Source organism: Triticum aestivum, chromosome 1D, assembly GCF_018294505.1.
Source record: "Triticum aestivum cultivar Chinese Spring chromosome 1D, IWGSC CS RefSeq v2.1, whole genome shotgun sequence".
Classification (NCBI taxonomy): Eukaryota; Viridiplantae; Streptophyta; class Magnoliopsida; order Poales; family Poaceae; genus Triticum; species Triticum aestivum.
Window position 1 is genome coordinate 494,233,068 of NC_057796.1, and position 14,414 is coordinate 494,247,481.

The window sequence follows — 14,414 nt, forward strand, 5'->3', positions numbered from 1 at the left end:
TTTAGAATCATAAATATGTTCAAGTACATCAGCTGACCATAACTCCATATATAAGTAGCCCAATTACAAGGTGAGACTAAACCGGACTCTCAAAAGAAACGAAAAACAATAAAACTCCTAACAGATTTGGAAACAGCAGGGAAAACCTTCTGCGGGGCGAAACCATTTCCGTTACCAAATCTGAAGCTGCACGGATCTAATTATGCTGCGGCGGGATTAGACTTGGGAGTCCAATCCATATGGCAGTAACTTATTATGGAGTACAAACAACGGAGCATGGCGCCTAAACATGATTTGAAAAGGGAAATGATATGGGAACAAACCTACGTCGGGCCTAGTAGTAGAAGGTCACATCCCTCCAGGTCGCCCGTGATGTAGAGCTTGGCGCCCTGCCGGATTAGAAACTCAAGAAGCCGTGCCTTGTTGTCCGCGTGGCTCTTCCCGCCTGTTAGACGGCCCCTCCAGTTAAGCCCCACATCATCGACCGCCGTCTTCACTGGAGCCGACCAATATTTGTTACCAAACTTCTCCGTAAATGGTTTCTTGAGGTTGATCCACTGGTAGAAGTAGTGAGGAATGTGGACCTTCTTGAACAAGCACTCCTGTCTCAGCATGGTACGGCAGTCCCAGGTGCCCCACGTCACGACAGTGAAGCTAAGGTGACCTCCATTTTTTGTCTCTACCTCCTTCAGCCATGCTTGGTGCATCTGCAGCGCCTCCGACAGCATCACCCCGGCCTCTACTTCTGTCTGCAGAATGCCGTTGTATTTCTTGCAAAACTCGCTCAGTTCGGGGTGTATTATCGGGCAGACGTAAGTGTGGAAGGCGGACACTGATTGGCCGGTAACGGCGTCGACGAGGATGGATGAGAACTCGATGATCTCCTGCCGGTTGCTATTTACGCCCGCCTGGCAGGTCGCCGCGCATGTCGCCTCGCAGGTCGCCTTGAAGTCGACAACCACAAAGTGGCTGGACGACTCGGTGACGTCCTTGTTATTGTGTCCACCCAGAGCATAGCTTTTCTGCTTAACTGATGGCCTGGAAATGACAAACCCTGCAAAATTAGTTTTAAAAGTACAGCACTGCATCAGGTTTTCATAAAAGTGTTGAGTTAGGGGAAGACGCACTCAGCCTCAAGGAGAACAATTTCCTTTGGTGGAGCTTTATGTATGGCTTGACAACTTGTCCGCATCATCATCCTCGCAAAAGGATTATTGATAGTGAGACGTCCCATCATGTCCTCAAGAGAATGGACCGGTACAGTTCCGGTATACTTCAAACGTGGTTGCCTGAACGGGGACGCAGAACTAGGAAAAGCCAATAGAACTCCTGGTGACCCATCTACAAAAGGAATTCCACCAAATAGTCACACTTAGGCTTGGGTACCTGCAGCTCATGACTCAAGGACAACTAGTGGTTGAATAACAATTAGTGCTCCTCCAGAACCAATGGAACGTAGTAGTTGGTAAAGAACTTCTGTATTTTTCAAACGCATGTTTCTTTTGGTATCTGTGAAAGTGTAACCAATACACTGACAGGTGTATTATAGAGCACAACAGTTGACCTGGTTAGCCTATTATTTCATTCATATTTCTTCCCTTGCATTCCTTGACCACGTTCTAGTGGAGTTGGATTAGGAAAAAATGCACTCATGTTGGTGAATTAAAATTAACTTGGTACTCAATGAAAGTAGTGTCGTAAATAAAACAAAAGGGGCTTCCAGAGAATTTAAAATCAGGAGCTGACTAAAACAATGAGAGATATTCCGCAAAATTAGAAGATTAACACAGGCAAGTGCTATCATGATGCTTATTAATCTGAAGACAAATGACATTACCATCTAATTCGAACTTACATGTAACTGGGTATAGCTGTACCACGGCAGCGGATGCATTGTGACCTTCAATGGGGAAAGAAGAGCCGTGCTGGATATGACAAGGGAAATATATTAACAGAGAATTTATGGTCTCCGACAAGGCAAACTTAAATAAAAGAATATATGTTCTATTATCTCGGACAAGGATTTGGAGCACTCAGGTGCTCCGCACCCCTATACGAACAATTCATTTAAAAAATTACTGAGAAATTAAAAAAAAAGGGATTTTGGGATATCGAACGTGGGTTTCCAATCTACTCCCATGTGAAATTTCGTGAAAAAATACCAGGAAACGTATTCACGGCAAAAAAGACAAAAAATTCCTATGTATAGTAAAAACTGTTTGGGTAGATTTTTGTTCGGACAATATTTCCTTCGCTACGGATACATTTTTGGAAATTGTTTCACGAAATTTCACACGGGAGTAGATTGGGAACCCAGGTTTGATATCCCCAAATTTCAGATTTTTCTGATTTTTTTTGGTATTTTTTACGATTTTTTTCGTATAGGGGTGTGGAGCACGCAGGAGCTCCTGTGTATTTTCCCTATTATCTCTCGTTATCTTAACATCATGGCTATTGTGCATAATGGTTCCTTGACCAGCTTATAATCTTCATAATATCCACAAGAATTAGACTGGCAAGAGACATCAATACCAGTATAAGCGTTTCTTGCCTAATTTAACAACTTCATAATATTTTTCATAAATTACCTAATTTAACAATTTTTCATCTGTATTACCCCATTTAACGATAGGTTTTTTTATATTCTTTTTACCCTTTTAAAAGTATTTTAGGTTGCAGAAAGCTCCTCTAGTGTGGTTCTTTCGCTGGACAAAGTGTCGATGGAGTTATGTCTACTGCAATGCAGCCGGGAAGCATATGCGGTGTATCAGAATGAGGTGGAAGCAACAATGAATTGTGTGACATGAAGAAGGAACTTATCAAGGCAAAGCGGTGCGTATGTACAACTGGCAGCCGTGAGAAACAAAACTGTGTATGGCTAAGCCATTAATTCGGCCTGTTCATGTGCATGTGGAAAATTACAACGTGGCACACCACGTATACCTGACGACCGAGACCCACCTTATAGATTGCTAAATGGGGCAACGACCGATAAACATTTTGCTAAAGAGTGTGAAAAGTGGTACTCCCTCTAATCAAAATTAATTGACGCAACTCTAGTATAAAATTGTACTAAAATTGCGTCAAGTAATTTGGATCGGAGGAAGTAATACTTTTGATAAATAATGTAATACGGATGAAAAACTATTAAATTTGGTAATTTGCATCAAGAATGTCAAAGTAGGGGGTAGAAACTGGAATTCACTCACCAAATAATCAACCCATTCCGACAAAATTCTATATCACCATAACATAATGTGTAGAGTTTGCTAACTATTGAAACTGTCAGGTACTTATTAGGCACAAGTGCTGAAGTTATGTTTGGGTCGGGTAAACATGGTAATTAAGGAGAAAAAGTGCCTCCTAGATAGCCACTTTTCCTTCCTTTTTTTTTTGCGTAACCAAGCAAGCCAGTAGATAATTTGCCTAGAGTACACCATTGACATTGTCTTCATAGAATACTGAGTGATTTTGGCCAAATTGAATTGTTAAGATTCTCAAATCGTCATTAGCAGCCAATAAACTCTAGATTTCTGAAATATGGCTTTTGGAATAGAGCGGACAAAAATCTTCGACCCTACTGCACAGATAATTAACTGGCTACTTTGTGTTTTTGTGAAATACTACTTACATGGTATGACTGGTCCAGAAGCCTCTGATTATGGTAGTGTGGCTGTCCCTGATAGGTTGGAGATATACCGGCTGTCCGTTGTGCTGCAATTGAACAGGCAATCTTATTATCTGCATCATTTCGTTTGGTAGGAGTAGTGAGATTCGGAAGCTAACAGTTTGGAGATTCCGGTGCAAGCATCAAACGTGGCCAATGTGGATCGCCCAGTTGCTCGCTCGTCGGAATGTTTTCTGAGCTGCCACCTCCTAGATGTGAGAACAAAAATAAGTATCAATTGCACGCAAACGTGTGCAAGCATGATAAACGAAATGACAGGACTTCATCATGTCCTAGAATCGGAGTGACCAGCTGTGCTGAGTTTAGCATAGTATCTTGGCCTGAAGTGAGCATGTAATAGTTTATTAAATTATATGTAGTTTTTTTTAACAAACGTTACAATGTTCTTGTACCTTTGGCACAGCTGGGTATGTTCAATTTTCTATACTTTTTCCTTACTTAATATGTATGTGGCAGTTAGTTTTTGTATCTCTTAGTCAAACTCGTCTACAAGCTTATTAGATCCGTAATTGAACCACTAACACGTAAAGAACGGCAAACAGTTTGGGAAGGAATAAAGCTACATGGCAAATTCGGAGCAGTTTAGCCTCTTCTAATTCGTTTTCTTTCAATGCTTCCGGCAACAAACTATCCTTCCCGTCCCTTTGTGTTGTACACCCTCCGTTACTTTTTACTCTGCATATAATTATTTTTCTAAAGTAAAGTTTGATCCTATTTATATAAAAAATACAGACATCTACAATATTAAAGTTATTCAATATGAAAATTAAATGTATAATGCATCTCATGATTTTGGTTTTGTATTATGAATGTTAATATTTTTTTATAAAGTTGGTGAAACTTTACTAAGTTTGACTTTAAAAAAATGTTATGTCCAGAGTAAAAAGGACCGGAGGAAGTAACACAGTTAGATGAGGAGAAAAGGAGCAGAGGCATGTGTGCATGACTTGAATATAGTAATTGAATTAACTTGGCAAGGTCCTTTTGAATTTTGAAAAAAAATGCAATGGGATAAATGACAAAGAAACCGGTAATAGCTCTGCACGAAAAATAAATAAGAAACGTTAGTTCAACATGTTAGACAAATATATTACTGGTTACAGATGAATTGCATTCATTTTTGGGGTCAAAATGCAGATTTTTACAAAAGAAATGAACCATATATCAAAAAAGAAAAGAAGATATTTACAAAAGTAAAGGTACAACATCCACGCATATGATGTGGTTATATGTAAGTTGAATAGGAACGGCATATAGCACTCTAACTTGAACATACCCGTCGTCTGACCTTGTGTTTGTGAATGTTGTGCGTCGGTACTTGGAATCACCTGGACATATAAAATAAAACATGACTTTATGGACAGTATTAACGAGCACACATATATCAAAAATATAATTGTGAATTTCTGAACAAAAAAAAACTGATTTAGATAAATGGCAATCTGGCCGAATAAGCAAACTTCCCAAACTGTAGACGGATGCATGGTATGTGGCCACAAAAAGATCGTAACACACACTGGAAAAGTTTTGGAGCTAGTAATGATGTGGTATATTCTCCCTTTGTTTATTGGAACGATGAGCTCTCTTCAATTCAACGCGTAGAATAATCACCTGCATGGCTTCCGTCTGTGCAGTACCGAAGTGATTTTGATCGCCTGTACCACTTCCTGCAAGTAAACGATAAATCTCGTCATATCTGCATCATTCATATATTTGTTGAGAACAGAGATCAATCACTAATGTTTGCCTCCGTTTCCGCCAAAGCCCGGTTGCGCTGTCTCAGCGTTGGTCGGCGTGGTCATTTCGCCAATGATGTCCACTAGAGCTCGTTGTAAACTTTGTAGATCATTGATCAAACTTTTCACTTGTTCTGAAAAAAAAATCCATTAGTTGTTCAAAATAAAAATTAGAATGCCACAGACATTGGCAGTTTCCATCAATTAATCTTATGTTACTCGGCTGTAATAAGTTCTGGATCCTAGTTGGTAGAAAAACCAACTGTCTATACAGTTAACAGGATTATATGACCTTCCATGGGGTCATCAAAAAATTATATATCAAATCAAACCGGCTAAGTGGCGATCAATGCCACCCTGGATGTTTGACCACAGTAAAGGAACTGTTATTTGTTCTATTTTCTCCTATTCATATTAATTTTCGCTGATTTAGTATCGTATTAAATAACACATTTAATATGGATCGAAGGGAGTATTATTTAAACTGGACACCAACTGCTGCGGACGCCATCATGGATGCTAGTTGCTTTGCTATTTACTCCTATTCCATAATATATTGCTTATAGATTTTTTTTAAGTCAAACTATGCAAAATTTAATCAATTTTATAGAGAAAACTATTTATATCTATAATAGTAAATATATAAAATAGGAAACTACTTTTTATAATTAATCTAATGACATATGCTTGGTATTCTAGATGTACATGTTTTTCTTCAAAAACTTGGTCAAAATTTATGAGGTTTGACTTTTCAAAAAATCTATATGCACTACATTATGAAATGATGGGAGTATTTACTTTGTGCGGGTATGTGGCACCAGGTTTGTTCTCGTTCAAAAATGTGGGTTTGCTACCTTTTCTGAAGTCTGCCCAATGGGGCTTTAATCATTAAGCCAGACACTCCAAAATTGTATATTAAAATTGAAATTATGAAATAATGGGTGGGCTTACGATTTTTCTGCACTCCAGTTCATCAAAAGTAAGAAGACATTTTGTGTATTACGAGAGACAAAAATAATTACTGCTCTCTCCGTCCGGAAATACTTGTCGGAGAAATGGATGTATGTAGAAATATTTTAGTTCTAGATATATCCATTTTTACCCATTTGTGCGACAAGTAATTCTGGACGGGGGCAGTATTACATACAAAATTGTGTATACTATAGAAGATAGCTTCTTGCCTTTATGACGTGGAGTTTTTGTCGGAGCCGTAATTAGTTGCCCCATGGCTTCGCAGATAACCTGTACGCACTGACGTAGCCCATCGATGTCCGCAATTCCACTGGATGTGAGACGAAATCAATTAGCAGTACACCACAAACATGAACAAGAAAAGCTGCAGTAATGCAAACTACCACAATTTCCCTAAATTTATTGTCATCAGATGGAACGAGTTTTGCATATTATCCGATTGAAAGCTAGGATTTGTGTTGCAACTGTAATAGTAAACAAAACCTTCCTCTGACCTGTGCATAAAAATTCTTTATTTAACAGTATGGAGTTTTTTTGAGGCACATCCATATGGAATTTAAATGAAAAGAATATAAGAAGATATGTTTATATACATCAATTGATGCAGAGGCGACCTTCTTCTTGATAATTTTTTTAAGACGTCGAAACATGGATAGCCTACACCTTTTTGTTTCAAGTGCGTATCATTGTTTATTGGAATCACAAGCTTTCCCACGCATACTACTATCCGACACAACTAAACCAAGTAATTGTATGTACGTACTAATTAACAATCCTACACAAGACACTAAATTTTGCTATGACTAGGGAAAGATTACCCAACAATTAACCTAGGAAGAAAGGGAAACTATACAGCTATCCTAGGGGAGAGCTCTCGACAAGTAATTTGAACTTGGCCGTTAAGGTGAAAACAGTTAACAACGTTAACAGATATGGCTCAAGCTGTGTCAGCTGAGTTTTGTTCCTGAGCCCTGGGATCTCAATCCATCAGCCAAGAAGACACAAAATAAATACTGACCTAGGCAAAAAGTGAAAATGAATCTTAAGGCGTATCAGGCAGATAAGCTTGGGCAGCTGAGTTTTAAGAAAATCTAAGAACAGTAAGCACTAATTAGAAATGCTGGTATCATATATTATTCACCTGGTAGCTGCACAAAGTTGCATTTTAAACTTGCTGACAGTTGTTGTAATTTCTCGTGCAGTAATTGCTTATGTCGACCTGAACGTGGAATGGAAATCAATAATTGCACAAAAGCAGGACAATAAAGGAATACTTCTGGTTTCCTTCGATGTTAGCTATCACATTCATAGCTTTAGGTGTGGTTAGTGAGAATAGTTTCTAGCCTTTACCTTCTAGTGCAATTTCCAAAACTGAAGGTATCTGTTCTGTGATCTCGATTGCCAGCACCTCTGGATTGTTCGTGTTTGAGTCATGCCCCGAACATGAAAGGAACGTCAGTTATTTGCAAATAAGGGAAGAAATGTATCGGGTACACTTATAAATGACTAAAATTAACAATCCAAATTGACACGGTAAATAGACAATATTAGTGCTAGGAAGAATTTCCAAAGTTTCTGTGGAAACTTCTAGCTCTCTCGGCTGCTATCATTAGGCACGACACTTCAACTTCTGCTCTGTTAAAGACTACTAGCATTGCCCTCAATTTTGAACTCGGAGCCAACTGATTTTTTTTGTCCACCTCAACGGCACTATACAATGATTACCTTTGGCGTCGGCAAAAAAATCACCCAAGTGAGCACACTCGTCCTGAATAGAACAAAAAGAAGATAACGTAAGAAATTTCACACTGTCTGTGTTCAGAACTAACTAAGCGACGAGTTTCTTGAATTCATTGGCAGTTAATGTCATATGGTTCATCCTTCATAGATTCCGTAAGATAGTTGTATTTAATTTTTATATAAACACCTTAATATCCTTAAAGTGCCTGCAAATAAATATCTATAGGAATAGAAATATCAATAACGGATATGACCAGGCAAACAAGGAAAATATCTTCATAGCTCCCTAGGCATTGCTATCTAGATTACTGAACCGGTTGATTCCCTGAACTTTCAAACAGGGTATCCCTCAGCCATTGCCGAGGACACGACGTGCCATAGTATCTACCTTCTATGTTGTCATTTGTGCCTCTGCACTGATCTAAAAAAAATCAAATCTCTGCGCCAAGGTCCCATGTGAGCATATGATTCGTTATTACTAGACGTAACGCCACATGATGTAGTCACGTAGGCTAATAACTCATTCTGCAATCAGTATATCCAAAGGCCGGAGGTTTAACCTCTTCTTCCAAAGACAAGAAAACTCATTGGATTCCAAACTTGGATCTTATTGGGCCGAAAATTCAATCTACTCAGCTAATGTGCCTCGGCCAGTAACAACTGATCATTTTCGAATTCTGAACGGGGTGGAAGGATGGGTGCTCTCTCGGATCGAGTCAATTTTAATTTATGTGCCTACATGCAGACTAGATTCTTTACAACTCATTTTCTGAAATTAACTGATTAAATCGTACTTACCTGCTGGCCCATTGCTGTATCCATTCCTCTATAGGCATTGGCAGTACCAGCAGTTTGATTTTGTTCCAAGCTCATTGCTGTAGCTGAATAGTAAATCTTATGCATCAATTCAATGTACAAAGAACATCAATTGCTCACAAACTAGACAAGAGGAAGGAAGCTCCTACCTGCCGGTAGTGATGTGTATGCTTCATTACCAATTTCTATTGCTTTCCTTTTTCTCGCTGAAATTGAACATGAAACATAACTCCTCGTAGTTCATAACAGAATAGGGATGACCATAGAACTTCTAGACCCAACCCACTCTTTGTATTCACTTTTTGCCCCAACTCACTTTTATCTATCTATCTATATACTAGAAGCACAATACGATGAAAATTTTAAAGATTAGGCTAGAAAATCTCACACTAATCAGAAAACAACTGGCATTTCATCAGGTGAACCCCTTAGAGATAAGTCCACATTACAACCTCGAACTACCACCGAAGCCTAAAACACAACCCTGAACTACGAAACCGTCTAATATACAACCCTCAACTTTCAAAAGCAGATGAAAAACAACCTTGGGTTAGTTTTTGACTGGTTTTGACCAGTCAACAGCCTAGTTAGCGCCAAGTCGTACGCCATGTTACCATCTCTTGAATCTGAAATTTGCTTCTATTTTTTTATCTAGTGGGCAAAACTTCTTGAAACTTTCACATATTGAATCTAAGCATTGTGTGGATTTTTGACATTTTTTTATTTTTTTCTAGAAATTATCCTTTGGCCAAAATTTGAAACAAAAAGGCTTTGAATTTGAATTTTCGCTCTAGCTTTTTTTATACTTGGCAAAAAATTTAATACTTTCCCAGATTCTGAGAATTTTTTCATTTTTTTTGGGAACTTTTTTTTGGCAAAATTTGACCCAAAAATGGCTTGGTGCTGACTAGGCAGTTGACTGGTCAAAACCGGTCAAAGTCAGTCAAAAACCAACCCAGGGTTATTTTTGTCATGTTTTGGAAGTTTAGGGTTGTAAATTAGACGGTTTTGTCGTTCAGGCTTGTGTTTTAGACTTCAGTGGTAGTTCGAGGTTGTAATATGGACTTATCTCAACCCCTTATAATTAATTTATCGTTCATGGATGAATGTATCGATCTACTTAATCTAATATATGAAAACTGGAAAGAGGGAACACAGACGTCCTAAGCTCCTGCTTTAATCCCAACCGATGCCTTCTTCTCCCCAACCTTATCATGTAATTTGAGCATATTTTAATTGGTTAATGGCTGCATTTATGAGCCTTCCCTTATTACATTCTTTTCCCTAGTTATGCTTAATTTATACTCCCTTCGCTTCTAAATATAAGTCTTTGTAGAGATTTCACTATGGACTACATACAGATGTATATAGATGCATTTTAGAGTGTAGATTCACTCAGTTTGCTCTCTACTTGGTCCATAGTGAAATCTCTCCAAAGACTTAGTGTTAGTTACCACCACTTGAGATTTGTATGTTGTATGTAGTATATACAAAATCGGAGAGTATGTACGTGTAGTATGTAGTATATAAGAATGTTTAGGTAGTACTCCCTCCGTCCGAAAATACTTGTCATCAAAATGGATAAAAAGGAATGTATCTAAAACTAAAATACATCTAGATACATCCCCTTTTATTCATCTTGATAACAAGTATTTCCGGACGGAGGGAATATATATATTACTTTTTAGGTAGTATGCATCGTATTTTCAATATGCTCCATTTTACGTACAAATATATACGTATTTTACAAATATAATAAAAACCATGGGTCAACTTGCAATTTTTCATGTTACCCACTTTGAATTATCTTATATATAATATATGAACATACTTATAATGATAAAGTAGTATATATACACACACTTGTGATTTTAAATATATTTATATACTATATCATCTCTTCTGTGAGTACGTCAACCGTTTTTTTACCCTCTCTTCTATGACTATGATACACATGCTTGTGCTTAATCTAGGGGAAAAAATGTTATATCTAAGATTGTTAGAAGAGAACCATATATGAAAAAGTTCCACGGGAGTCCATAATTTTAGTATATTTTAGTTCATTAATTTGATCATAATAATATTTAAATATGAACCGATACTCTAACTAATTGATTGTATAGACTGATGGTAAAATGAAGATGATGCCCTCATATTTGCGAGGGTCATCCTGCTAGTTGTTTTTGTTTTTGTTACACTGTTACCAAACTCCCTCTACCATCCACTTCTCTCGCCATCTCTTGATGTTTCTCCATACGAGTTCAGCTGCTCGACTTGGCTTACTTTAGAAGAGCCTGAACCGTCTAGCCAGATCAGTGTGGTAGACTCGTACACGCACATGTTGTTCAAGCTAGGCAATTCACGGTGAGCCTCTAATTTGCCATCGATAATAGCAGGAATTAAATAAAAGTGATAATTTCTTAAGTAAAGGCTAATGTAGTTATTAGGCCCAATGGATCCCTAACATGAGCTGCTGATTTGAGGAAACCCTAGAACAAACCGTCTAAGTTCATGCTCTATGCTACTTCGCCAAAAATGATAGGGCGAACTTGCCATTATTTGATGCGGACAAGCTGATAAGTAAGCTCTATGTTTGAAATATCAGAGGCATGTCAACTAAGTACAAGAATGGCACCGTGGCAAAGGAAGGCAAAGAAGATAAAGGACCTTTACTATTTGGTTTGAATTTTGAAGTCATTTTCTTACAGGCTTTTCCTGGCAATGAAAATGATTTCTCAAAAAAATAATTAAAAAATCAATATTGTTCGTGCATATGTTATCTATATGGGGAATCAATGGATTTGAATCTTGCAAATACCTCTTTCCTCCTCCTCCTGGTCGTTTTGTTCTCCTACTTGACTGCACGTTAAATAACAATTAGTCAGTACATTGTATCAGGACAATATCGAAATGTAATTTATATCTTTTCTATAGCACCAACTTTGACGGTGACTCGTCATCACTTTTCTTCCCTGGAAATATCAAAAGTAAATAAAACTGGCACTTCAGTATCAACTTATTGTTATATAACATCTTCAGAAAAAAGGCAATCACCTACGTTTTCTTTTCTTGTATATTACCTGAGAAATTCTGCACTGTGAATACATTTGATACACCTTCGAGAACACTTTCATCGGAATGCTCACAAAACTTTACCCCAAGCTTGACCCAGTGTTTATTAGTGGACCGATCAAATTTGGTGTCCTTATGAACAGTACCTTTCCCACCAATCAGACGAAATCTGGGCTTTTTGATTGTCTCATTTAGCAGCATTATTATGTGTTTCGTAAAATGTGCCTCGGGCCAGTCCGTGTCTTCTTTGCCATCATAGAAATCTGGGTTCAGGAAAACTAGCTCAACCATCAGTGAAGCAACGTCGCCAGTTGTAACTTGATTTCCGTCCAAATCCTGGAGAACCACCGTTATGACGTTCCCGTCCTTCGTGGGTATAGGCTGGTTTGTATAACAAATTGGCCCGCTCATGCCATCTTTTTTTGTTGTTAGGAGAGGACCAGTCAGGTCACTTTTGAATACTAGCTTATATATCGGTTTCCTGTCACATATACAGAAGATATGGTAAGTTCAAAATATGGCAACGATAGATATTCTCGTGCAGTCGTGCTTACCACATGGTGTATGTGGTAAGCAACCTAAAAAATACATATTCCCGTGCTTAGTTGAACACTTGAACTTACGTCTCATGTAAAGGTAAAGTCTTAATTGCAAACGTACGTCTCATCCTGGCCACGGACATGTGCTGGCGCACGTCTGTACCATGAGCCATTTAGTCTAGTGTACAACAAAAGTATGGTGGTGATGAATGATCTATGGATGCTATATGTCGACCAGTCGCTTGGAGAGGTGACATTTACGAACGTTTTCATGAGATTTTTAATTCTATCGCGGTCTTAGAAAATGACATGTCATTCTGAAGAAATTATCACAGCACACAAAATAGTTAGCAAATGTCATCCCCTCTGAGCGAACAAGCGCCAGATAAGAGGGCCCATGATCTATGGTGTAGATTAAAACTAACCCTTCACCTAAAAAGGGCAGTATTGTCAAATCACATGTTGAAAATATCCATCCCACCCGCACAAGACAGCAGACGCCACCGCAACGCAACCCAACGGAAAGTCAGAAAAAAAACATCCTTGTATTTTCATCATAGACGGCAGCGTGCCGAAGGGCCATCTCCCACTGTCCGCTCGGCCCGCAGAGCACCGGTGAATGGTGATGCTCCCTACCGTGGGGCCGCGTCAGCAGCCGCCCCTGGCACGGACGCCGTGCACGTTCTTGTCCTTCCTCCTCGCTAAGGCTTGGGCCGGCGCTCAGCGAGGCACTCACTGCACTCTGCCTTGCCACCACAAGGCCAACTGCAATAAAATTGATTTGTGTGCGTGCGTAGCTTATGTGTGTAACTTTGCCTTGTACAATGAAGGGTGTTTAGGGGAGGTGTTTAGAGAAATAAATCAGGATTTTCTTAAGCACCGGTGCCTATTTTTATTAAAGAGACGTTTTGTTAAGCGTCTTACCTGTAGAAATAGGCACCGATGCTTCAGAAAAACCCGGTTTATTTTTCTAAGCACCTTCCTAAATATTTCCCATTATACAAGGCCTCATGCACCAAGACGGGGGATTCAATCAGCGTCCGTGCTGTCTCGCACTTGCGTATCTCGGCGGAATTAATGAGGTTGATGGTTTGTAGTGTTCTGGCCAAAAGCACCGGCACATCGGTCATGCAAGGCGATCTTCGTCGGGAGTGCTACGTCCGCCGCCACGCTGGGCATGCGTTCATTCCCTACCTCCTGTGGGCGTTGCCGTCGGTTCGCCTCGTCTCCGATGGCCTTAGAGCCATGAGGGTGTAGTGGATCTCGGTCCTTGCCGGCGGGAGGACTTTGTTTTTAGTTATTTCTTTGCGTTTTGTTATGTTTTCTGTCCTGCTTATAAAGACGAGACGGTGGCGGTCCTTCGAAGATGGAATAAGGCTCTTCCCGTCTAGCCCCCATCTTGATTGTGTGTCTAGCATCATCGATGGGCGTGTGAAGGTGTGTCTTCGCGGATCTGTTCTTGATTTGCTAGGATCTGATCGTAGTTCATTTACGTTCATGTGTTTTCAGGTTGGATCCTTCTAATCTGCGTTGATCCTACTTAACATGACGACTTTCCAACTGCTACTACAAAATGTTTTGCCCGGCTCCAACGAGGGATGGGCAATGATGGCGGCGCGTCATCGGCTCACTTCAGTGCTTGTAGTCGTCGCTAGGTGGTCTACGGATATGGATGTAATTTATTATTATTTTTGGTGTTCGTTGTACTGTCATGATTGAAGATGAATAGCTCCAAAGTTTTTCTGAAAAAAAAACTGCCCAAGGCGCCACTCCACTACTCACCCAGCCACCTTAATTAATCATCACACCTATTAGAAGATTAATTTCTCAACTGTTTTGTTTTACGTGGAT

General features: G+C 39.2%; 2 protein-coding genes across 3 annotated transcripts in view; both read right to left on the reverse strand.

Annotated features, from left to right (window-relative positions):
• Positions 1–5,293, reverse strand: LOC123183402 (uncharacterized exonuclease domain-containing protein At3g15140-like). Of its 2 annotated transcripts, none has more exons than XM_044596209.1 (6): positions 4,977–5,293; positions 3,787–3,876; positions 3,632–3,714; positions 1,856–1,925; positions 1,128–1,341; positions 1–1,038 (listed from the first exon to the last, which is right to left on the reverse strand). In XM_044596209.1, the coding sequence occupies exons 1-6, from the start codon at positions 5,170–5,172 to the stop codon at positions 324–326; spliced, it is 1,368 nt and encodes a 455-aa protein (XP_044452144.1). In that variant the 5' UTR covers positions 5,173–5,293; the 3' UTR covers positions 1–323. The 2 variants fall into 2 exon arrangements, with proteins under 2 accessions (XP_044452144.1, XP_044452143.1); XM_044596208.1 differs by having other exon boundaries at positions 4,965–5,293.
• The window catches only part of LOC123161633 (uncharacterized), a 24,431-nt gene continuing 14,995 nt past the window's right edge, over positions 4,979–14,414 (reverse strand). Inside the window, exons 7-18 of the mRNA XM_044579446.1 lie at positions 12,033–12,505; positions 11,894–11,924; positions 11,771–11,811; positions 9,102–9,158; positions 8,935–9,017; positions 8,122–8,164; positions 7,747–7,806; positions 7,538–7,615; positions 6,606–6,706; positions 5,436–5,558; positions 5,300–5,355; positions 4,979–5,016 (exon numbers count right to left, since the gene is read on the reverse strand). Coding sequence (XP_044435381.1) covers positions 6,639–6,706; positions 7,538–7,615; positions 7,747–7,806; positions 8,122–8,164; positions 8,935–9,017; positions 9,102–9,158; positions 11,771–11,811; positions 11,894–11,924; positions 12,033–12,505 — 934 coding nt within the window. The 3' untranslated portion in view covers positions 4,979–5,016; positions 5,300–5,355; positions 5,436–5,558; positions 6,606–6,638. The remainder of the gene's footprint in view (positions 5,017–5,299; positions 5,356–5,435; positions 5,559–6,605; positions 6,707–7,537; positions 7,616–7,746; positions 7,807–8,121; positions 8,165–8,934; positions 9,018–9,101; positions 9,159–11,770; positions 11,812–11,893; positions 11,925–12,032; positions 12,506–14,414) is intronic.

Coding starts and splice junctions, on each gene's coding strand:
- LOC123183402 (XM_044596208.1), bottom strand. CDS start 5,172: ATGCATCCGTCTACAGTTTGGGAAGTTTGCTTATTCGGCCAGATTGCC. Junction 1,342..1,855: donor ACAGCTATACCCAGTTACAT/GTAAGTTCGAAT, acceptor TTCCTTTTGTAG/ATGGGTCACCAGGAGTTCTA. Junction 1,039..1,127: donor ATTGTTCTCCTTGAGGCTGA/GTGCGTCTTCCC, acceptor TGTCATTTCCAG/GCCATCAGTTAAGCAGAAAA.